This window comes from Limulus polyphemus, unplaced genomic scaffold, assembly GCF_000517525.1.
Source record: "Limulus polyphemus unplaced genomic scaffold, Limulus_polyphemus-2.1.2 Scaffold718, whole genome shotgun sequence".
In the NCBI taxonomy this organism is placed as follows: domain Eukaryota; kingdom Metazoa; phylum Arthropoda; class Merostomata; order Xiphosura; family Limulidae; genus Limulus; species Limulus polyphemus.
The window spans coordinates 111,238-137,589 of NW_013666328.1; the positions used below are offsets into that span (position 1 = coordinate 111,238).

General features: G+C 35.1%; 1 protein-coding gene across 2 annotated transcripts in view; it reads left to right on the plus strand.

Annotated features, from left to right (window-relative positions):
• LOC106460149 (zinc finger protein 1-like) overlaps positions 1-24,810 on the plus strand; it is a 118,384-nt gene extending 93,574 nt beyond the window's left edge. The window contains exons 3-7 of one of the 2 annotated variants that reach the window (XM_022386795.1): positions 8,907-9,142; positions 10,496-10,762; positions 13,105-15,330; positions 15,822-15,996; positions 20,191-24,810. In XM_022386795.1, the coding sequence (XP_022242503.1) occupies positions 8,907-9,142; positions 10,496-10,762; positions 13,105-15,330; positions 15,822-15,996; positions 20,191-20,384 (3,098 nt within the window). In that variant the 3' untranslated portion in view covers positions 20,385-24,810. The remainder of the gene's footprint in view (positions 1-8,906; positions 9,143-10,495; positions 10,763-13,104; positions 15,331-15,821; positions 15,997-20,190) is intronic. The other variant, XM_013919835.2, reaches the window with a different exon arrangement.
• The last annotated feature ends 1,542 nt before the right edge of the window (positions 24,811-26,352 follow it).

The following is a 26,352-nucleotide window of genomic DNA, read 5'->3' on the forward strand; positions in this document are numbered from 1 at the left end:
CCCACGGCTGAAAGGGCGAGCATGTTTGGTGTGACGGGGATTCGAACCCGCGATCCTCAGATTGCAAGTCGAGCGCCTTAACCACCTGGCCATGCCGGGCCTTCTAAACAACGAAGAAATATCAATGTTTAGAAATCTAGTAAATATATAATGTTAATATTTGTAAAAATATATTAAGTTTATACAGAAATAGTTACTGTAGAGCTTGGTATACAAGGTGTCATAATAAACTGTATTGTTTTTAAACTTTTATTATTATTTACATGTAACCAATAAATTTCCCTTACTATTTGTCTGGTTTCTTCTCTATTTGATTGTACTTTTCTTCGTGTTTGAATCTCTGCATCTTTATCTAGCCAGACGAAACATATAGTATCATTCAGTTAACCATCCTGATTTCTTTCTTTTATTATCTTTTCTACCCTGCTATTATCACCCTTTCTCCTGTTGATAGCTTTCCTACTACACTTTCATTCCTTACCTTTTCTCTTCATTTTATGGCCACGCTTTCTTAACCGAAACTTTTACCCGCTAATATAATTGTTTCTCTCTCGGTATTTCTCTACTGGTGTCTTCTCCTTCCGATTCAGTTTCAGTTGGCATTTATATTATATTCATCTCCCTCTTTCCTGCCCATAGCTTTCTTTGTTTCTGCTGTTCCACACATTTAAATTTACAGTATCTTTTATTTCATTCTTTAGCAGTCTTTCCATCCCCATCGCTTATCCTTTTATTCACTTAATCTGATTTATTTCTTCTTCCTGTTTTGTAAACGTTTTCCTTTCCAGTGTTTTATATCTCTTACTTTCAGATTTCATTTCTCTGTTTGCGTTACACTTTGTTAGTTTCCTTCCTCCCGGTATCTTCTCATCATCTCTGTTACTTATTGTTATATTTAAATAATACTCATTTGTATTTTCTAACTTCCTTTTCTATTTTTGTGTTTTTATTTGTGTGTGTGTTTAATCACTTTTTTTTTCTCAAACAGAAAATTATCTTCTCTGTTTATGTTCTCTCTCTCTTGACCTTTTTGGCCTTTAGGTATCGTATCTTCTCTCACCTCGTTCTCTCTTATATCGTCTTTATCCTTCGCCTGTCTTATCTTTTTTCATTCTCACCATAATGCTAGTTTTATCTAGAATTCCTTACCGATTGGTTCCTCTTAACTCTTTTTCCATACGTATCTTCCTTTCCCGAAGTCTTGCTTTATATGTGTTTGCTTTCAACAGTATCCACTACTTTGAGAACATTTCTCTAACTTAGCTATGCAGTATGACATTAGCAGTCAGCAGGTAACCTTGCTTGTCGCTATTCAGCTTGGATAAGCTTCTTCGTGAAATTCGCGTGACGTGCATAATCTGTCGTGCTGTTTCGCTTCGAAGTGACCGTTTCTTTACGAGCGAGGACAATACTTTGTTCGACCCCTTTCCACTGAATTGCTTGCATTGTAAACTTTCTTTCATTTTCTCACTTTCACATTCACCATGCTTGTCTATCAAAGTACAAATATAGCTTACAATTTTATAGATAAGTTTAATGTATATAGAAAGAAAAAACGCCTTAATTAATATATACGTATGTAATATTATGATAATAAATCCTTAAATGTTATAACAGGGTCGCTTTATTAAGCGTTCAAAAATATATGAATGAGCTCCGTTCGACTGAGTATATAAGAGTAAAGAATATAAAGCAATACGTTACCTAAAAATTGTTCCTTTCACTTTACCCGCGCTTATGTTGATTTATATAAAGCAAACCTGTGTGTTTGGTAATATATAGTCCATCTTAGCTGATGTTTCAGTCATACATTGTGACCCTATCATGTGTTTTTAACAATAAGCAGAGATTTCTCAACATGATACAGCATTTAGAAGTAATATTTCTTACAATAATTATCTGGATAATAAAAAGAAAAACATACAGCATTACATTTCATAGCAACAGTATCTGGGTGTTCGAAGAGGAAAACGGACTACACTATTCAGTTGTCATAGTAACAGTATGTGTGTGTTCAACGAGGAAAACGAACTGCACTATTCAGTTGTCATAGCAACAGCATCTTGGTAGTCAAAGAGGAAAACGGACTACACTATTCAGTTGTCATAGCAACAGTATATTGGTAGTCAAAGAGGAAAACGAACTACACTATGCAGTTGTCATAGCAACAGTATTTGTGTGTTCAAAGAGGAAAACGGACTACACTATTTAGTTGTCATAGCAACAGCATCTTAGGAGTCAAAGAGGAAAACGGACTACACTATTCAGTTGTCATAGCAACAGTATATTGGTAGTCAAAGAGGAAAACGACTACACTATTTATTTGTCATAGCAACAGTATCTTGGTAGTCAAAGAGTAGGAAGGTTATACTAATCACTTTTGATATCAATAGTATATGCTTAGCTATTATAACAACAGTATCAGGGGTAGTCAAAGTGAACATATTATACTACTCAGTTTTCATAGCAGCAGTACCCGAATAGTCAAATAGGAAATCAGACTGTATGTAGTAAGTATATTTAGAGTAAAACAGAAAAATACAATGTTACACTTTGTTTATATAAGTTATGTCCGGACAGTAACAAAATGCACAATATTATTCACTTTTCATGCAACAGTATCCGGACAGTAAACCGGGAATATACACAATACTACTCAGTCTTTGTATCAACCATCGGGAGAAGAAAACAAAAAGACTTGCGATACAATTCATTTTTTGTAGCAATTGAAGCGAGAGAGTAAAATACAACTGAACAATGATATTGTTCTCATGACAACAGTAACTGAACAAGAAAGAAATTAGGACTCAACAGTAATTTAGTTTTTATGACAACTGTATCTTAACAGTGAAAAGAGATTCACACAATATTACTCAGTTTTCATAAAATTAAATGTAGAATAAAACAATAGAAACAGACCTAATATTAGTCAGATTTCAAAGCAACAGCATCTGAAGAGATAATAATCAAGATAAGCATTATCACGCAAATTCTGCAAGAACTTTGTCTCTACAATAAATAATGTTACATGCTGCTTATTGACATGTTATGAATATCATTAAGCTAGTTATTCATGTTTAAACAAGGTTTTTACTGCATTAAAAAGTATGAGTAACTTGTTTGTTTTTGAATTTTTGCATAACGCTAACCTCAGATATGACTGATTCAGGAAATAATCTGCCTGGTGCATAACGCTAACCTCAGATATGGCTGATTCGTACCTTCTCTCAAATACGTCTCTGGGTCATACCTGAGTGACACAGCAGCCTCTTGTTAACAAGTATTCACGTATGTCATCAAATTATCATGTTAGTGTAAAATAAAACCATGCACTGTAACAAATAAAACCCGGATCTGAAAGGCTCAATTAGACCTTCCTAATTCCATAAAAAAGAACCCACTAAAATCAAATGTCTTACTAAGGTACTTGTATTTTGGTATTTATGGCAAAGTTACTAAAACTATCTGACACCGTCCGTAATTTTGAATTATTGACCATAGGAAAGGCAAGAAGTTGGCAGAACCCTACCATTTACGCTAAGGAATTAGTTTGTTTGTTTTGGAATTTCGCCCAAAGCTACACGAGGGCTATCTGCGCTAGCCGTCCCTAATTTAGCAGTGTAAGACTAGAGGGAAGGCCCACCACCCACCGCCAACTCTTGGGCTACTCTTTTACCAACGAATAGTGGGATTGGCCGTCACATTATAACGCCCCCACGGCTGAAATGGCGAGCATGTTTGGTGGGATGCAGATTCGAACCCGCGACCCTCAGATTGTGAGTCGAGCGCCTTATCCACCTGGCCATGCCGGGCCCGCTAAGGAATTAACTGTCAATCTTATAATACAGGGAAATATTTCGTGGGCTCACCAGCTTCGAAATCCACAACGCTATCAGAGGAACAAATCGTGCCCCTAAACGATGAGATATTTCAACAGGTCATACTACATCATGCTATAAAGCTATGACGACATAACATATATAACCGTCTAATAGGTACAAAATACGTTACTCTCAAAATAAGCTCATAATACATATGTTAGGAAATTATGGCATATATTCCTACGTAATAATAAGTTTGTTTGTTTGAAGTTAAGCACCAAGCTACACAATGGGCTATCTTTGCTCTGCCCATCAACGTAGTAACAAGAATGTATAATTTTTGTTTTTAATTTCGCGCAAAGCTACACGAGGGCTATCTGCGCTAGCCGTCTCTAATTTAGCAGTGTAAGACTAGAAGGAAGGCAGCTAGTCATCATCACTCACCGCCAACTCTTAGGATACTCCTTTTACCAACTAATAGTGAGACTGACCGTCACGTTATAACGCCCCCACGGCTGAAAGGATGAGCATGTTTGGTAGGACAGGGATTCGAACCCGCGACCCTCAGATTGCGAGTCGAGTGCTTTAACCACCTGGCTATGCCGGGCCACATGAATAACTTCACAGTACACATTAAATTTCTTTAGGTACCAAGCTTGGTCTAGTATTTAACGTACGCGGGCGTGTCCTATAGGTTAATGCATCCAGACTGTGCATCCGAGGGCTCATCTCTTTTCGTTACTGCAAAAAATGCGCTCCGCGCTTTAGGGCCATGAGTGCGCTGTAAGAGTGAGAGTCAAATCCTACTAATCGGTCAGACAAGAGTAGCTCAAGGTTGTCGTTAGATGCTGTTAACTAGGCGTCTTACCTCTCGTGTATAAGATCAAAATTAGGGACAGCTAGGCACAGACAGTCCTTGTGTACTCCCACAGCAACAAGCTTTGCTGTAACCCGTTAAGAAGGTATTTTTCGTTCATGTAGTTGATGCGTACAACAGTGCGACTAAGTTCCCGTGTAAACACCTCCTCTAATTTAATGGTAGCTTTATCACGTATACAGTTTCGAGGATGTCAATAAGATCATGCAGAATGAATAGCACGTTGGGATGGTTAGCTCTAAGGTTCAGCGAGAGAGAAACAAATTACAGCTCCTTCCTCATGCAAGTCTTAAACTTTACCGTAATTCAATTTTCTGTGGTCTACAAATTTTGGGCTTAGAGCCTAAAAATTTTACGTAGCGCAACATACATTTTTTTTATGCCATTGATGTTGCAGAACCTTTCAGGGATTCAGGTTAAGATGTAGCTTCATTAAAATATTTTTCTAAATTATCCTCAAGCTGATATTCTGGAAATGTAATAAAAGTAGTAATTCATTTTTAATTCAAATATATCTTTCTATTTCATTATTATTTGCGAGTTTAGAAAAAAATATATATAAAAAAGCCCCCAAATCCTCGTTTAGTTTAAAGTACCCAATTTAACTTTAGTATCCCCCCCCCCCTAGTGATTATGAAATTTGTCTTCGTATTATTTATTATAGATAAGGTTGAAAAAAAAGAGTAGAAATGGGGAAAAATGCTATTTTGGCCAGTGAGATAACAAAGCGAGCGTATTTCATTCATACAATTATAGACTTTAACGTTAGAAAAGACACTGTAATTGGGAGCAAAAACGTTCCACCGTGGAAGTTGACTCTTCATCTCCATACATTTTCTTCTGTGTTTAACAGTGAATGAATGACATCCCATTTACGACGCTATCCTTGCCGTCGAGAGCTTACATCCGAGCCCTTATCAGTTCCGGGCTATCGCGGGGACAGCAGGCTAGACCTACCCGTCTCAGTCATAAACAGCCGACGAGAATAGCAGTATTAGCTCTTATCTCGCGTCTGGGGAGAGGCACAGGTGCTCGTCTATTAACATGCTAATCAGATATATTCCAGACGTGCTGTATGAGATAGCTGATGCTGGTAACGCCAAATGACACACTGCACGTCACTCTGCTGTTACTGGCCTTTACCTGGACTATTTATTCATGACGCATCTGTCGCCTTTAAACAGAGCAAGCTTCCGAGCCTCTAATACTGTTTATAGATGTGGAGTCATCGAACAGCATGCAAACCAGCTACTTTAAACCTTATTGATCGTAACCACCCACTGGAGGAATATGTGGAGACTTAAAATGATCAAAAAAGGCTTAACACCTCACGTTTTAATGGAAGCACTAATACCTGATTTATGGACCTTCATGCTCTAATATATCTTTCAGGACTGCTTCAAACGCTCTGCACGTGCTGTAGAAACTTAGGAACTTATGATGTCGTAAAATAGATGACTTACGAAGAATTCATAACACAGGATGAAACGATGCGGCCTCAAATTTTTGTTTAGATTTAATGGCTGTTTGAAGATACATCAGTTTATTTTATTGGCAAAACATATCTGCGCTGAACGAGTTTTTTTTTCTCTCTCTTTCTAAGTTTTACGCTTGTTTGTAGTTTCCAGTATAAGTGTTATAAGATTAGCAGGATAAAGTAAATATAATTCATGTGCTTAAGATATCCTCGTGTGAGTCTTTAATCAAATGTGCTTTAACTAAAAAATCTCTACTGAGCTAAAATTCATAAAAGCGATTTGCTCTGATTCTTGGAATTGGAACCAACTAATAATTACACGGTTTACATTAGTCAACCACTACATATCTCGTCTTCCTTGGTGTAGTGCATCCTCTATAGATATGACACTACATATCTCGTCTTCCTTTATATTGTGCATGCTCTATATATATGACACTACGTATCTCGTCTTCCTTTATATTGTGTATGCTCTATATATATGACACTACATATCTCGTCTTCCTTTATATTGTGTATGCTCTATATATATGACACTACGTATCTCGTCTTCCTTTATATTGTGCATGCTCTATATATATGACACTACGTATCTCGTCTTCCTTTATATTGTGTATGCTCTATATATATATGACACTACATATCTCGTCTTTCTTGATATAGTGCATGCTCTATATATATGACACTACATATCTCGTCTTCCTTTATATTGTGTATGCTCTATATATATGACACTACATATCTCGTCTTCCTTGATATAGTTCATGTTTTATCAATATGATACTACATATCTCGTCTTCCTTGATATAGTGCATGCTTTATCAATATGATACTATATATCTCCTCTTCCTTGATGTAGTTCATGTTCTATAGATATAACACTACATATCTCGTTTTCTTTCATATAGTTCCTGTTTTATAGCTATGACACCACATATCTCGTCTTCATTGATATAGTTCCTGCTCTGTAGATATGACACTACTCATTACGAATTAGGATTAAGTCAATTTTGTTCAAGCAACAAACACCTATAAGCTTTTTAACATGTAGTTCAGAAAAGGCCGATGTAGCCTAGTGGTTATGTTTCAGTTAGCAGACTGAAAGGTTCAAGGTTGGAGCCCGCATTATACCTTTGAAATAACTCTACACTTTCAGCTGTGGGCACACTGTGGAAATGGTAATCGATTCCACTATTCGGTTAAGACTATCTGCGTAGGCGGCTTGTGCTTCTGACTGGTTGCCCTATCTCTGACGAGTACTTCTAAATTAGGGGCCGCTATGTCTAATCCTCGGGGTCTCTCATCTGGCCAATTTACTCCATGTGTCACACAAGGTGCAGTTCAGGTTGAAAATAAAAAAAAACGATATATTTCAATATCTAAACTAGTGTTAACTCTAACACCTAGTGCAGTTGATGGGAGTTAAGGACGTCCTAGTATTATTATGGATTTTGCTACCGAATGTTCTAACTGCATTGTAAAGTGAATTATTTGAGTTAGACATACAATACAATACAAGAAAAAAAAATTATCACGACAGTTTCTAAAGCTACATATAGAATTAGTAGCAAACGATCTTACATGTGTTATAAACGCGGTTAATGGAACCACTTTCTACTAAATAGTAACAATTGATAACCCAGCCATGGTTTAATGTAAGAAACTAAAAAGGATTTCCACGGCTTTTTGTAAATTTATATTTCCTAAAATCTATATGTAAGCTTTATAAAGCCTTAATGATCTGAGAAAGTTTTATTGGTGGTTTACTACAAATACACAGTTTTATTATTCTTTACCATTCAAGAGATCTTGCTTGAAATTTTTATTCTACTCCTTTTAATCCTGTATTCATTCGTTTTCTTTCCGTTATTAATCGTCTTCTATAGCAGTAATGTCAAGCCTCAGGAGTATAGTTACGTTCTTAGAGGTGTTACACTTTCTCTTCAGAGGCCCTTCAAACTAAACAGTAGACAACAGTCTAAAACCACGATGCTTGTTCTGTCATTTTTCGTTAATTGGACCCCCGTTTTCTCCCCCTTTCCGCACTATCATTCCTATCTGCCTTGATTTAACTAGAATTACGATCGACCGTAACCGTCACTGGCAGTGGAGGGACGATGTTTAGATAGCTGTCCATGCAGTACAGTCAGCTTAAGGCTGGGATAAGAATGAGTGTTAAAGTTACCCCTGGCGACGGATCTCTCCTTTTGATATTACGCCTCTGCTGGCTTGGTGCAGATAAAGATGCTATCTGATGTATCTGTCAAAGCTGGTCTGGCGAGCGGACGCGGACAAATTTTTCTTCTTCTGATAACCAGAATTGAGCTCATTACACCAGTTGGAAAACTTGTTAAGTTTTGATATATAATATTGTTATGACTCATACCTGGCGTTATATGATCCAATCGCAAACAATTTGGAGACCTAATCGAGCCAGCATCACGACGGAATGTTACTAAGATTCCGTGCGATACTGAACCTATATACTGTAATTTCAAAGTGGACTTCAAAATGTCTTGGATTACGTATTAACATTTTATTTTGTGATCTGTTTCATATCATGAAGTAGTTTCTAGCAGTTCGTTCTAGTTTTCGATATTTTGTACACCTAAATTGTGTTTTTTTTTTAATATGTATTTGTTGTTGGTGGTCTGTTTTTACGTGTGCTGAAATTTTGAAGTATCTATTATTTTTTGACGTATTTTCTTATATTTGTTTGACATTTTATTAGGCGATTCTAAGATATTGGAAGATTGTTTGGTTAGCTGTACCCATTGCGAGCAAAGTTTCACAGGACCGCACGCCCTCTATGCTCTCCGAGACCACCTGAAGGATTCACATCCAAATGTAGATGACACTAATAAGCAAAAAGAAGAACAAAAACATGCCTGTAGCAAATGCAAGGCCTCGTTCTCTGACCAAAAGCATTTAGAGAAACACGAGTTAATTCATGCTACTTCTAGCCAGGTACGTGAGTTTTGTTTTTTTAAATATATATATATATTTATAGAAAAAAACACTGACTTTAATTATCGACTTTAATGGCCATCGACCACATGGAAATCATACCTATATTTCTCAATTTTTTTTAGTTTTCGTCTAAAAAGTTTATGGACAATATATATATATATTAAAATATAAATTAAAAGCCATGACCACAGGGGCTTTGAGTTAAGTATTAAACATGTTTTCACATAAATGTAATATATCAATAAGTAGTATGAATATATTTATAACTACGATAACAGTAACTGTTATTCTTATGAAAACATAACCTGCAACTTAATTTAACATTTTGCATCCTCATAATTTGGCTATTGTCATATTATTTCATAATCACTTTGTTTAAAAATGTGTAAGTTTACGGCTATTTTTATTCATGTTTTTCTTGCTAGGATTTTTAATTTTTTACGAACATGTTAGAAATAATTGATGTTGGAAATGTAACTACTTAACAAAGGGAACTTCATAAATAAGATTAAAGAAGTGCGCATTACACTGGTACGGTCATGTAAAAAATATACTGTGTGTTTAATTACCTCACTGTACAGTCCCGAATTAAATTAAACTTAATAATTAACAATAACTCTGTGTTAAACAAATATTAAGAGAAAACCAAAAACCAACGTCACCAATAGTTTATGGAGATCATATCTGGGATGAGGAGAATCAGTAGGCTGTAGCTGTACACACGTACCTACTACCTCCATTAAAGCTAACTAAGCCTCGAAGCATTCCCCCATGCGCCTGGTTTCTGTTAACAAGGGAGACAAAATTAATATTTATTTTAATAATGGGAACGGCATTTTCCTCTGTTCCCACTCAATCAGATCAACGGACGCAACGAAATATTATTTTATTTTGAAATTTTCGAGTCCACGATGAATATAGAAGTGGATTAAAAAAAATCCTTATAATCTTTGAACTTTTTTTATGATTCGTGAATAACTGAATACTCACGGTTTTGTTTCAAAATTAACTACAGTATTTGTTATGAAAGTTGCATTTCTACTCGTAATACAGAATATTTGTTTAGTAGAAACTTGTTTTATTAAAAACATGTGATAGATTTATTTTCAATCCTGTTTAGTTACATTGTTTCTGTATCAACTATTAAATAGCAACTGTACTACTTCAATGCCCTCTATGGTCATGCTTGTCTATAGTCTAGTTCTCTTCTGGTCTATAGTGGATTAACAATCCTCTTCTGGATAAATGTAGTTAAACCCGTCTACTAACTCACTTCTCAGCTAACCCTAACTTCCCCTAAGTTGTGCATGGTCCTCTAGCTACTTTTCCCTCCTCCCCTCTCTTGTCTAGTCCTGCAAGATTTGCAATAAGAGCTTTGCCAACGTCTACCGTCTACAGCGTCACATGATCAGCCATGACGAGAGCGCGGTGCTGCGGAAGTTCAAGTGTCCGGAATGCGGTAAGGCCTTCAAGTTCAAGCATCATCTGAAAGAACACATCCGGATCCACAGCGGAGAAAAGCCTTTCGCCTGTCCCAACTGCGGCAAGAGATTCTCCCATTCCGGCTCCTACTCTTCTCACATGACAAGCAAGAAGTGCCTCGTTATGAATTTAAAGGTACAACAGTTAATAAAGCTACAAACAAAATATAGTATAAACAGCACTCCAATGATAGCCCAGATGGAACTGAAGCTTTAAATATCAAACCAAATAGCTTTAAAGTAATTCAAGCCTGTGATGATAAAGTAGTTAGAAGTAAAATATTAGAATAAAATCGTATATAGATTTCCAGTAAAAACTACGTGGAGGTAAATCGATAAGCAAATTTACACTCCCAAACTAAAAATCTATAAATTGGAAGACAAACCTAAGGTAACAAACAAGGTAGAGCAGAAGCAGTAAACAAACTTGTATTGTAAAATCAGGTGTCAGTAAAATGTAGTAAAAAGCCTACAATGATTAACTAGAGAAGTGTAAAGCAGTAAATAAATTTGTAATGTTAAATCAGGTTTACTGAAAGGTTGTAAATCCCCAACAATAATTAACTAGCACAGAATAAAGCAATAGACAGAACTATATTGTAAAATCTGGTGTCAGTGAAATACTGTAAAAAAGCTACCTAATTAACTAGGGAAGTGTAAAGCAGTAGACAGACCTATATTGTAAAATCAGGCGTCAGTGAAATACTGTAAAAAAGCTACCTAATTAGCTTTTTTACAGTATTTCACTGACACCTGATTTTACAATATAGGTCTGTCTACTGCTTTACACTTCCCTAGTTAATTAAGTAGCTTTTTTACAATATTTCACCAACACCTGATTTTACAATATAGGTCTGTCTACTGCTTTACACTTCCCTAGTTAATAAAAAAGCAAATATTCAGCAAAAACATGGGCAGTGATAAGGCAATAAATACACCTAGAACAACAAACCAGGTATCAGAAAATTTATAGTATAATCTACAATAACAAACTGGATAGAGACAAAACAATAAACAGATCTACAACAAAAATCTAGATATCAGTAAATTTATAGACAAATCTACAGTAACAAACTGGATAGAAACAAAACAATAAACAGATCTACAACAAAAATCTAGATATCAGTAAATTTATAGATAAATCTACAGTAACAAACTGGATAGAAACAAAACAATAAACAGATCTACAACAAAAATCTAGATATCAGTAAATTTATAGACAAATCTACAGTAACAAACTGGATAGAAACAAAACAATAAACAGATCTACAACAAAAATCTAGATATCAGTAAATTTATAGAAAAATCTACAATAATAAACTGGATAGAGACAAAACAATAAACAGATCTACAACAAAAATCATAATATCAATATATTTATAGACAAATCTACAGTAACAAACTGGATAGAGACAAAACAATAAACAGATCTACAACAACAAACAAATCAGGTATCAGTAAATTTATAGACAAATCAACATTAGGAAACTGGGTAGTGCTAAAGTAATAAACAGAACTATAACAACAAACACTTATCATTAAACCTCAAATTACTAGACATATTTATATATGGTTTACTGCAAGTGGGGTCCACATTTTGTATTATATTGATCAATTTGAAGTGTTTGCACAACATTCAGTGTAAAGGATAAAGAACTGATTAAAATATTAATATGAAATTACTCATTTTCTTTTTTTTTTAACACATAGGAAATCCCCTAGCAGTAATTAGCATAATTAATTGGAATAGTGATGATGATATTATTTACATTTTTTGTGTGACTCTGTTATTGTAAGCTAGCCTATAATCAACAAAATAGTTAGAGCTACAAGCATTTTGATAAAGAAATAAATAGATCTACATATTTAAACCTAGTATCAGGTATCAGGAAATAATTAAACAAGCCCTTCGTATCAGACAATCTACAGTAACAGTCTAGATGGAAGAAAAGCAGCAAACAGATCTACATTATTAAACCAGATTTCAGTAAATATCTAGACAAATCATTGAACAAAGACAAAAATGACAACATTACGTGCAACAATAAGTTACTAGAACTGACATTTGTCGAAACTAGCTAGTAGCATATTTTTTTCTTAATGATAAATATAGGTCTCTCCCTATTGGATAACGTTTAAGTCGAAAAAAAAAAGACAACTAACTCAGGTAAATATACTTAGTACGATTATCTGAAATTGTACGTGCCCTCTTTTACATAAATGTCTTGATTTTAACCCGTGACAAAAATAAATTCACAGAGAAATATCTTAAACCAAAATGTCTCAGAATATAATCCTTACATTAAGAAGTTTCTAGAAAATAGAATAAGAAACCTTATGTATAATTTTCAATTGAACGTTTTGACATACGTTATGAAAGTGTTCCAAGAGACCTTTTTTCATCTTTAACGTATTGTACCATATGTTTAAATTAACATGAAAGTTTTTGTTTTTGTAATTATTTACCATTTCTTGTAGGTTCGCAAGATGGACAGCAAATCCTCCCGTGGTAGAGGTACCAACCAGAATAATATTTTCCGCCCAATCATTCCAAAACACGTATCTAGTAGAGAAGGGATGTCTTTAACTCCTGCAGGCTATCTGCCGAACTCTGACCGTTTCCCTCCCTTTGTGCCACCTGAGTATCACACACGTCAGCCAAACCACCAGCACCACACGATCCAACCTTACCTCCCGGCCATTCCTTTCCATCCACTTCTTGCCAGTCATTTTCAGAATTCTGGTCTTGCTCCACATTACGTTCCATTACCTGGCCTCACAGATATGGCCCATCTGTTACAGTCTAGAGTTTCTGTGTCTCAAGCATCAGATGACAATGAATCCACCACAATAACCTCCATTAATTCCTTAAGAGAGCATTCTTCACCAGCTGTTACCTTGCCATCTGGACCATCCAAGCTGGAACATGAAGATTCTGATTTTAAACCCGGAGTAAATGATGAAATATCTGATGTGTCTCAGTTTGCTTCCACTACAAGCCTCCTACCCAACAGAGATATGAATGCTGTGAAGAAGATACTTGAGATAGTGGACGCAACTGTGTCCAAGCAACAGAAAATTTCAGGAAGTAACAAGGGACAGAATGGCATACTTCCAGAACTTCTTAATACACCTCCATACTCTCGTCCACTATCCATTCCAGGTAACCAAGTCGAATGTAAGTTAGAGTTACGAGAAACTGAAAACAACGAAAACAGCCAGCCAGGGAAGTATGTGTGTCATTACTGTAATGAAGAATTCGTGCATAATACTGATCTTCACCAACATGAAAGATACATGTGTCGGGAAAAGTCTACGATCCCTCTACCTCGGAATGAGCGTCAAGAAGAACTTCGGAACAGTTTTCAGCATATAAAAGTCAAAGAAGAAATTGATGCCCAAAATTTTCCACTGCAAAATACCACTGGTTTCTTGGAACAAAGCATGTCACCACAATTATCAGCTGAAAGTGAAGAAGACACTTTTAAAGAATCTGCTGAAAATGATGAGGTGATGGTTGATGGACGACATGTTCGTGTTAGGTCTCTTTTGAACGACGAAAGTCTCAACATTTTAAGTTCTTATTTTGAAGATAATCCAAAACCAACCAAGTTTGAAATTATGAAACTTGCGAGAGAGCTGTGCTGTCCATCACGAGTTGTGCAGTGTTGGTTTCAAAATTTCCGAGCACGAAAATGTCATTCTGATAGTGTCCTTCTTGTACCTAGCGTTCCGTCAGCCAGCTGTAATGATACAGGTCCGTCTCCAGAGCCTAACGTTATCCCGTTACACAAACCTATAGGATCTGACTCACATCATTCTATAACCGTTCCGCAGTATAGGCCACAGTCTTTCTTCAGCCCGTTGTGCTTGCCCTCTCCTGCTTTACATTGTAATGGAGCCATTCCAACTAATCGAGTGGTACCTGGTTCAGTGTCCAACATTAGCCAAGTCCATCCACAACTTCATTCAGAACTTTCTTGTACAACACCTCCAGCATCACCAAACAGGCATGAAGCTATGGATCTCAATAGAAAATTAGACTACCAGCCATACGTAAACATCGAAACTGAGCAACCTCTGGATTTGTCCATAAAACCTAAAAATATCATAACTGTTTCTTCACCTCCCGAGGCGGCTGATTATGAGGTTCTGAATCTCAGTCAAAAGTCCTCGCGCACATCAACTCCACAGCGAGAAAGGCAAAGAGTCTCACATGACGAAGGATTGAAGTTTAGAAAATCACCCGATTGTTACGAAAAAGAAGAAGAAAAATATTGCAATTCCACTTATGTCAAGTACCAGCCATCGAGACTGTGCTCAACACCTATTCATTATAATAGATCTTTAGATATAATTTCAAATCTCTCTAAATCAATATCTTCCGCTGGCGATTACTCCAAGTCAAACGGGCACCGCCAACATGTCTCCCGGGAGCCTCTTTTAGGAGACTTTTCGTCAGTTAGTACCCTACGAGTGTCTTCTCCCACTATAGCTCCACTGTCACCTGCAAGCGATGAAATTCCTCTCAGACCGTCGTCATCTTCTGACGCAGCTAGTAGGGAAGGCACAGTTAGTCCTGGAAGTTTGAAAATACACCTGGACAGTAAGACAGTTTCTCCATTAGGAGATTCAGAAACCCAAACTGATGGTACTCGGGGAGAACTGAAGCTTAAGATACCAAAGAAGAAAAGCTGGAAACAGGTACAATGTCTTAGTTTTAGTAATTTAGATAAATAACATAGCCGGTTTTCCCTTTCACTGCTTTCATAACAAAGAGAAAGTTTCCTTTATGAGACAAGATATTGAACAGTAAAAAATATTAATATTATTTTTCCTAGTCATTTTGAACCATATAAAGAACATTATCTACTACGTGGTTTGTTGTACATGACTACAAATTACAATATATGTACATTCTTACAATAAAAATAGCATTATATTTTGAGTATATTAATTTGATTATTTATATTAGACGGATCGTGGTAAGATGTTACACAAAATGACCAACTTTACAGTTGAAGAAGTTGAATAAAGATTAATATTAACGATAATTTGTGATACATCCAACTGTGCAGACAATAATTTAGCAATGCTTTGATCAAAATCAATACAAAATAACATTTAGCTTGACATGCACTACGTGAATGTGATCGACGTGGTAGAAATTGTCTCTTCTTTTTTCTCCGCTTTAGCAATTCGAAGCGGACGAGAGTCAGAGCAGCCCTGATTCAGAGGACCCTGCATTGAAGAAGAAAAAATTAAAGAACGGAAAAGGAGACAGCGAGGAGGGGCTGTTTGGTTGTGATGAATGTGACAAAGTTTTCAACAAACAAAGCTCCTTAGCTCGACATAAATACGAACATTCTGGTAAGTTTCCACGAACTTCCCTGTCTACTTGAAATTCTTATATATATATATGTGTGTGTGTGTGTGTGTTGTGTGTGGAGTCTTTTTATTCTAGTCACAGGCCTGAAAACTTTTCACCGTTTCGCTACCAAAGTTGCTACAAGTTGCTAGTTTTGAATATTGAGCAACCTACTAAGTAAAATATATCTAGTTGTAAAATAATAGAAATAGGCTTAAGAGATAAGTTTCGATTACGTGTATGAACGTTTGTATTACTTGTTTTAAACAAGATGTTTTTATTGGTTATGCACCTAACTCGATATACAAGTTTGGTTCTCAGTAATTATGCATATTGTTTATGTAGAAGTCGAGTCAAAGTTTCTCCCGATTTCATATTTTGCTCATAATTAAAGACCAATGCGTTGTAAAACAATAGTACAGTTTTGGAACCACCGTCGTCATCACGTACCACCTACCTTTTTTTTAAAATAACTAAGTTAGAAAAACTAATAATAGAAATAGAAATAAAATTGCTGTATAGAGAATAATTATCATCAAGAAGTAATCGTTCATAGATACAAGTTTTCAAAGTAGAAACACTGAGGGTCATATTTAACTACTTTTTTGTCCAGAAACTTACATTGTTATGTATTTGTTAAACATTTGACTTTGTTGTAAAGGCAGAAAATATTTTTTTGTTGTTGTAGTAATCGTGTCCACTAGATGGTGCTCTGATAGCATGTTGTCTGAAAGAACTGAAGATATTTTGAGTACATATGTGTGAAGCGATCGGTTTATATGTTTTAATGTTGATATAAACATGCGGTATGTAGTAGACGAATTATTTAGATTTTGAAAAAAAATAATTCTTTTTCGCTGTGATGGATGGATTTCTATATGTAAAACGAATTCTTAAACACATGCAAACCCACCATTTCAAGGCTTTGCAATTTCTTAAAACTGGTATGTTACATGGATTGAAGCTCAAAATAACCTGTACTTAGGCACTTTAGAAGTAGACCCACACATATGCTTTCATACAAATTAGTGTTTTATAATGATGTAAAATAGTAGCGTAATAATGTAAACTACTTCCTTTAGGAATACAGTGCTACACACGTATATATAGACTAATTAAGACTTTTTTGATTATTTGAATACGATAGAGTAACCAGTTGTGATTGTGTTGCCGCTTTAATTTCTTTCTTAAACAAAGCGATGAAGTAGGCTTCGTAAAATGTTCCGTGGTCTGCGTAACGCAACGGTGAATGAGCCAGTAATAATAAGACACACCTTTGTAAGACGCGATATTATGAAGACGTAACCAAAACGGAAGTTGAACGTGGCAGATGAAATTAGTTTGTGGGCCGAGAGTGGCCCATTGGTTAACCCACGACCCTGCGAATTGATAGGTCCAAAGTCCGAGCCGGCGATAAGCCGATGAAGTCGCTCCGCACTCTCAGGTGTGGGCGCTTTGTAAGAGTGACAGTGAATCCCTCTATTAGGTTTAAGAGTAGCCGTTTAGGCTGAATGATCGCCCTCTCTCTTGTTCGCACTTCAAAACGATGAAAGACTACTTCTGAACATTGGCACCTCTGATCTGGCCGTTCAGACCGTATGCCACTCGATTGAAAATATTGGATACGGTTTACATTTTAATATTCCATTAACACTTAGTTAATTTGTTCACTGGTACATTTGTATCCAAATTACTTTGATAAAATGGCGTTCACAATGAGTAACTTATTTTTAACGATTGAAAAGAAACTGATGGGTAGCTTTATTTGCGTATTTTTCCGGAACGTAAGTAGTAAAATAAGGTATCTAGTAGTAACAGCAGGCACCAGAGCGAGTTTACATAGTTCCTGTATTAACCCCCGGACTACCAGATAGATGATGTAAAACCTATTATCACCAGGGTCCAATAGGCCCAGTATTTCATTAATGATTTATAGTAGTGCAAAGAATAATTAAAAAAAGGAAAAATAAGCACTATTATAAATAAACTTATTATGTTATTAATAATTGTATTTATTTCACTATTTTCCCTGTTTATCTGGACTGATCTACTGGAACTAGTTAGTAGTTCCAGGATTAATTATTATAGTTTGTATATCCCCCTTTACCCTAAATTCAAGCTCTAAATTTTATTACCTTTAGTGGCGCGTGATTTTGGGGTACACGTATTTATGTAATGGTTAATTTATTTGATATCGAAATCCAGGGAACAAACACAGTTCACACACCATTAGGATTATATATATATATTGCTCTTATTTAATACAGTATAGTGTGGGTTTTGCTGTGCGACAGTTTGTAAGTTTTTTTAAGTTCTTCTTATATAATCTTGTGGAATGTTTTATGAGCGTTACTCTTCAGTTTCATTTTCTCTGTACATGTACTGTTGGTTCTAAGTCACCTTCGTGTATGGTTTATTATGTTTACCTTTTTATACATATATAATATGTAACTTACTATGATATACGGATCAGTTGTTGGTGTTTGTGTTCTTTCTTATTGTCACTACTTTATTTTCTACACCTTTTGAAATATTTATTGTGTACGTTACTTGGAACGAGAGTATTAGTTTCAAAGCACTGGTTTTTCTTTTCCACGACTTATTCTTTGGGTGTTCTAAACCACGTGAACGTTTCTCCTATCAGTGGTAACCATACGTTTTAATTTACATATGAAGACTTTCCAACTAAGTTATATATAAAGCTTAGGTTTCTCACATTTGATACTTTATCTTCAGAATTTTCAATCATACTTGGTAGCTTACATTGTAAAGTAAAAATCAGATCTCCGCAATTCAAGTTCTAAGTTTCTAGCCTTGTTTTCTACATAGTTTTCTCAGTTTTCTCAGTTTTTCTTTTTCTTTTTAACACTGTTAAGCCTTTCCATTATTTACTTATGTTCTTCTTCTTGGTACCTCAACGTGAAGACTTACAGTATACTTAATTTTAAAACATTAACTCTGTTTTTTCCATCGGCCGTTTTCATCTCTTTTGGTTTAGTTACATTACGCATTTCCGTTTTTGTTACGTGGTTTCCTGGTTCTGTTATCTAGAGTTATTAGACTTACAAGTTTGATATCTACCATTCTCTGATTTTTTTTTCTGTAGTCTTATTTTTTTTTCCCCAAGCCACTTGGTTATGCTGCTTACATAACATAGCGTGAGTTTTACTACAAGCTCACTGTAATAGAATATTGTGAACACTCACAACACTGATTGCTCAATCACTCTGCCGTTCAAATATAGTGGAACTAAGGTTATCCGCATGCTTCGGAGGACTGGGGTCTGGGGGTATGTGAAATCCGCGGATATCTAAGACTAGAATGCGTCAATAAAATACAGAAAATAATTATGTACACCAAAACAATGTTTCTTAAAGATGTCTTCAACAGTTGAGCAGAGAGAATACTGCTTTAAAACGTGTTTATTCGCATTTCACTCTATTTTCTTACATTTAAATAAAATACGTACCTACAAACGTTTTTTTGTTTGTTTTATAGGAAAAGTCTTTTTTTCTATCATTAACAGCTTTTTAAAACAGTTTACTGCTGCAAGTCATTCTTTTGAAGCTTGAGAAAGTTCATCATAGTCTTTTGTTTCAGTGAAGTAAAATATGTTTGCTGGGCTGTGTTTAGCAACTGTCTCAGTAAAACTAATTTAACAGAATCGGCATCCTTCTGCTGTTCGTTTTCGCTTTAGGCCTGTCACTTCAGTAAATATACTGTTTAAGTTGACAAGGTAGTAAGTGTAATATGTTCGGGAATGAATCGTGCGTATTTTAATATGTGTGTGTGGTGTGCGAGTATTATGTGTTCATCGGTTATACAACATCGATGAAACTCGGTAGGAGGAGGGGGACAAATAATTAAAGTAGGGGATAAAGAAATATCTACAGTATTTCTTTAAAAAGTTAATAAAAATGGCTACATCTTATTCAGTAATTTTCACCAGTAAGTCCAATCAGATGGTGTTTTAATGCTACAACACTTGAAACTAAAAAAAATATCGGATATATTCGAAAGTTTTCATAACTTTATACAAGGCGGTGACGCTTAGTTACTCTTGGAAAACGTTTCCCGTTAAAATGGACATCCTTCTGATTTTACAAGGCAGTGACGATTAATTACTCTTGGAAAACGTTTCCCGTTAAAATAGACTTCTTTTTTTTCTGACTGTTTCGTTATTGTTTTATTTTTAGGTCAGCGTCCTCACAAGTGTGATGTGTGCAGCAAAGCCTTCAAACATAAACACCACCTGACCGAACACAAACGACTTCACAGCGGTGAGAAACCCTTCCAGTGTAAGAAATGTTTGAAACGCTTCTCTCACTCCGGTTCATACAGTCAACATATGAACCATCGTTACAGCTATTGCAAACCTTACCGTGAGTAACTGTGGACCTGCGCACCTAGTCGACGTCATGAGCAGTGTGCTTCAGATTGTTGACTGAATTCAAGTTCCAATCTTTTTGTACACAACAACGAACACTAACTACACTGAGGTTCCAGCCCAACCCAGTAAAGCAGACACAGCTACTTGGGCATTAGCAACGAGGTGATGAAGAATGTTAATGAGGGAGTACCCAATAAATTACCAATCCAAAAGGAAACCTAGGTGCTAACACTGGGTTAACACATGTGGAAAGACTTCATTCCGTACGTGCAAAAAGACACTCTAGTCGACATTCGAGAGTGCTAATACAAATACTCACCAAAGTCTTCTCATAGTTCTATGGGAGTGTTCATAGTCCAACTGAAACTTAGATATAAATATATATATATATATAAGCTTTACATCTATGTTGTTGTGTTTTATTGAGTAAGGATCTGATGTAGTGATTGCATAAAATCAAGAACTCGTACAGTGCTATTCTTACAACACTAGCAGCTCATCTTAATTTTTCGTTTTTTTTTCTACAAAGATATAAAGTTATCTCTCTCTCTCTCTCCCTCTCTCAAAAAAAACAAAAAGTTTCGTAGCAAAGACACCAAAATCGCCAAATAATTATTTTAGAATTCGATATTTTTAACAATCTTGTACTGTTCAATCGTGGCCAAAGATTAACACAAAAATTGTTTAACACAAAGTAGCATAAGTTGTTATATAACGTGCCAAATGTTACATATATTATTACAACGACTCAGTTTTAAAGCCAAATATAGATTAATGAAAAACTATTATGCAAACCTGAGCGTTTTAAAATATTTCACTAATGTTTTTAATAACATGATATTTAATGAAGGTTTCTTTATGTTTGTGTGTATGTATACATACGTGTTGTATAGTGTTGTTATTTTTGAAAGTTTCGACGGGCGTAAAATGTTACTCCGAATTTAAATGGCACATTGGCTTAACGTAGCTGTTCATTAGAAGTCAAAATTACATTGTATAGGGAAGTTTGTTTTTTTGAAGTTCGATGATATCAATTTACAAATCAATTATAGAAGTCAAAAATGTTTATTGAAGAGCCAATTAAAAAATTAACATTTTCCAAACATTCCGTATAAGTGAAGCTCATGTGATAGTTTCTTTTTCATGTTTACGTCACGAACATTGAAAACTTAAGACAAAAACTGGGGCATTTTTTTCTTTAGAAATACTGCAACATTCTGTATCTGTAAACAAAGTAATTATATATTGTAAATTTTTACAGATGTTTGAGCCAGTGGGCCATTTGAATTTACTAAAATCACACTAAAGGTGCCAAAAATTACCAAAAATTTCTCTTATTGTTATTTTAATGTGCAAATTCTGTAAAATCACATTAATGAATGGCTCGACATCTACAGAATCAGTCACCAGATGTCGCCTTTTTCATGTTCAACTATCTGTTGTGCATTTGTTAGTTTTTTTTCTCAAGGCTGGATAGTTTTAAGTCAATTTTATGTTCCTTTTGTAAACCAAAGATTTTACAAGAAAAAGAAAGAGCGCTTCAGTTTACTATAAAAGTATAAGTGTAGATGAGCAAGAAAAGTGGCTATCAAAGAAAGATCTTCTAGCCAGTTACATTGACCCATATTATTGCATTTTCATTTGTAGTCTGAGGTTATGTTGGATATTTGTATATTCGAAAAAAAAAGTAAGTTTTAATGATATAAGTGTGTTTTCTTGGGATCGTTGCAAATATTTAGCTGTTTTTTTTTCTTTGCTATTTTTGTTATGTTTTCAATTTTTTTTATGTTTTTATGTTGGTTAGATTATTTTAATATCATATCTAGCATTATATGGAATCAAAAAGATAAAAATGATACTTTAGTTGTATATAGCTTTTTTTTTTATGCACGTCTGATTTTTTCCGATTAAAAATTTATCTATTAAGTGGAAAAAAAAAAGTCTTCTGAAGATGAGTAACCACAGTTGTATTTGGTGCTTTGATTGCCACTTTTTTTCTTTAAACTTATCGGCGTTTTATCAGCATTTTCAGTGATATGCGAATAATAATTTTATTAAGACAAGTTGAAATAGATTTGTCAATTTTTAATATAAATAATGTTGTTTTTTTCTTTTTTTTTTTTGGAAAAAGATAATCAAATTGATAATTTCTCAGAACCACTTTCTCTAAATAGAATCCTAACTAAACAGACCAACTCCAAACCAGACACAACTTACAACCCTGGGTACGTTATCTAACCAAACATTGTTTTGATCGCATGTTTGCTTATTTTTTCTAAAGTTCTGATAAATTTTTAACAGATATAAAATCTTCAAAATCTGTTTTATTAATTTTTTTTATTATGTGATCAAGCAACTTACTCAGTATTGGTAATTTCTCAAATATCGATCTGTTTTTTTTTGCTTCTTTAAAATTGTTTCTAGTTTATATGAAAGTAATATAACGTATAGTCATTGTATTCAAACATGACTGAATTTTTTAACTTTATCTTCTAAGTAATCGAAAACAATGTAAGTGTACTTTTCAAAAAGTCTTCCTCTTTCTTTATCAAAGTTGTTTAATGTTTCAAGTTAAGCATCAGTATGATTTTGATCATAAGGAGAAATTGCACGTCTTGATTGCTGTGTTTATGTAGAAGTAATAGAGATAGTAACTTAATAACTGCGTCTTCCAACTGTACTTGAAACGATTATATCTGTTAATGTAAACAAAATGTCGAACATTTTTTCTAGTGTTAGAAAATGTTTTATATGTAATCATTTACACGGAAAGGAAATTAATAGCATAACCAACTGTTTTGTTAAGTTTAAAATACGATAATCTTCAGTGGTTAACCTTAATCAAAGTATCACAACATATTTTAGATCAACAGGTCTAGAGATAATCTATATATATAAGGTAAAACGTTCCGTTCGAAATATGCCACTTTTTTTTTTCTGAGTTTAGTGTTGTTTTTTTATATATACATTTATTTCAATGACTTTCCCCAAACCTATTGTTGAAACTAGATCAGACCGTGAACAACTCACGTAATACTACCTATTGTTGAAACTAGATCAGACCGTGAACAACTCACGTAATACTTATTATCCAGAAAAGTACTAGTCGATTAGCGATACAGCATAATAAGCAGTGCACATAAATGTTTTGTCTTGAAAACATCTGCTTAGAAATGTCTCGTTAGATTAATACACACACACTGACCATCTTCATAGCCAAAAGGTAAAAATGAAATATTCTGATAGGCTAGAAGAGACACAAGTGATCTAAAATAAAGAGTAGAATATCTTTATGGTACAAACCATTATAGCAGCAGCAAAAGTTATGTAATCTACTCCTTTCATAAATAACGGTCTAATAGAAACTCAGCACTTCTTCCCTTGAAAAAGATGGTTAAAAATGGGACACAAACCATTATAGCAGCAGCAAAAGTTATGTAATCTACTCCTTTCATAAATAACGGTCTAATAGAAACTCAGCACTTCTTCCCTTGAAAAAGATGGTTAAAAATGGGACACAATGCCAGGTAGAGTACAGTCTGCCTTCATAGAAGCTTAAGTAGAAATAACTCCTCCTTTGAAGTCGACTACAGGAAGTTATATGGTTTTAAAGTCTTCACCTCTTTCTTTTAACAACAACATACACTGTCTTTGTCCTTCGAGCTAGGTCATCTTACTTGTTTTATTACAAATTATTAATGTTCATGAAAAGATTCTATTTTAATTTCCAAATGTGCGCCTCAGTAGCTAAAACAACGACTTTAATGAATGGACCTTTTAAAATGATCATTTGGTTTCATATTTTACAGATATTCAAGGTCATCCGTTCTGTAAACAACGAGTAAATGGCATTTTACCCTCGGTGGGGGGGGGGGGGTTCTTCTTCCGAGCTTTTATAGAAAACCAGATTAGAGGCCAAACTCAAAGTGTATTATGTACTTGCTTTGAACCTATCTTGAGTCTGTTTGTTCTTTTTTATACCACCTTCTGATGCGTGCAATAAGTGCATTGTATAATATGCAGAGATGCTTAGTCTTTATCGATGTGGTTTTTGCGTGTTTTTATTACCTTTATTTTATCTTATTTTTGTAATCGTCTAGAGGATAAAAATGTGGTAGTTATATAATATACTTGTCATTTTAACTTCGTGCCAAGGTTTATGTGTCAAGTTTATTAAAAATAGATACAAAAGTTATCCACAGTGCTTTACTCACCACGACAAAGCTGGGTAGCGAAAGGACACTAGGTCAGGTCAACCTGTGTCAAACTGTTGTTTTTCGTCATCGAAATCTCAAAATATATAATTCTCCCTTAAAGCCATCTACTGAAGACTATGCTTTACGGGGTTCCGTTAATGAATATTTATGCAACTATTTATTTCCATGTATTTTTTCAGATGATAATAAAACTTCTTCGAACTTTCTCATTAATGTATGGCCTGAAATGTTTGAATTCAGTTATTTCAGAAACTTGTAGATAGTTTTAAACACGCATTAACAGAAAAAGATAAATCATTAGAAAATTCTGATTCATGTAAATAAACTAACAGATTCATAAATTGTAACTTCTGACTTTTCTTTTAAAGTGAAAATTGTAAAGTTACTCTGTCGAACTCTATAAATTAAACATGGCCAGTTGGTTAGGGCGCTCGACTCGCAATCTGAGGGTCGCGGGTTCGAATCCCCGTCCCACCAAACATTCCCGCCCTTTCAGCCGTGGGGGCGTTATAATGTGACGGTCAATCCCACTATTCGTTGGTAAAAGAGTAACCCAAGAGTTGGCGGTGGGTGGTGATGATTAGCTGCCTTCCCTCTAGTCTTAAACTGCTAAATTAGGGATGGCTAGCGCAGGTAGCCATCGTGTAGCTTTGCGCGAAATTCATAACAAACAAATAACTATAAATTAAAAAAATGTTTAGAGAATTTTTACTCACTACAATAATGCTGGGTAGCAAAAGGTCAGGTCAACTTGTGTTGTCAAACAGTTGTTTTCCGTCGTCATCAAAATCTCAAAACATATAATTCTCTCTTAAAGCCATAATAAGAAAACAATCATTTTTGCTCATTCGCTCTTGCTAGAATGGTTTTGATAATTATTCATTATATTAAAACGATTTTCGAGCCTCACCATGTCCTGTGCATCATGATAATAACCCTGCAGCGTAGATTCCGTTGTAAAAGATTCCATCGTAAAGCTGCCATGCCTTCCTCCATGCTTGCATTTCATAAGTCATTTAGAGTACGAGAATGACAATTTTTCAACGATCGTGTCAGCAGTCCTATTTCACAGAAATCCACAAGTGCTGCGTCTATCGGTTTGACAGTGTGTTTTTATATGGAATAATATGAATACCTGTTTCATTCTCCAGCTGCTTTAGGTATGTGTCAATTGAACAGATATGTCATATGTCGTGTGAAACTGGCGTACATGTGATTTGTGTCGTTTCTACAGGCAGAGACCCTTTTTGATTACGTTGCAAGGAACAGGACTCGTGGAAAGCTTTAGCCGCTGACATCTGTGTTTATAGATTCTCACCTGTTACAAGACACCACACTTTTCTTGACTACAACGTCTTGCAGGTCTCTTTCTGAATGGTCTTGGTATCCTAAGTTGATCCATGTTCCGTTGTTTTCCATGCCATGAAGTAAAGGGATATCATTGTCTTGGAAATTTTAAAACCGCGATCTAAACACATCCTTATTATCCGAGTCTATAAATATTTTGCGTTGGAAAGAGCTGTAGCATGCCATTCTCAAAAGCGATCACTTTTTTGCTGGCATCACACTACCTACTTAACGCCAAACAATGTGAAAATGTAGTTCTGATACATTCCGTACCACCGATATTTTATATCTACTGTTGTTTTGGCGTGAAGTGTTGATTTGCATATTCAACGTCATTTTAATATAACGTACTCAACCTTCTTTGGAGTACAGAGTAAGAAACTGCTTCTATTTTGCTGCCCGTT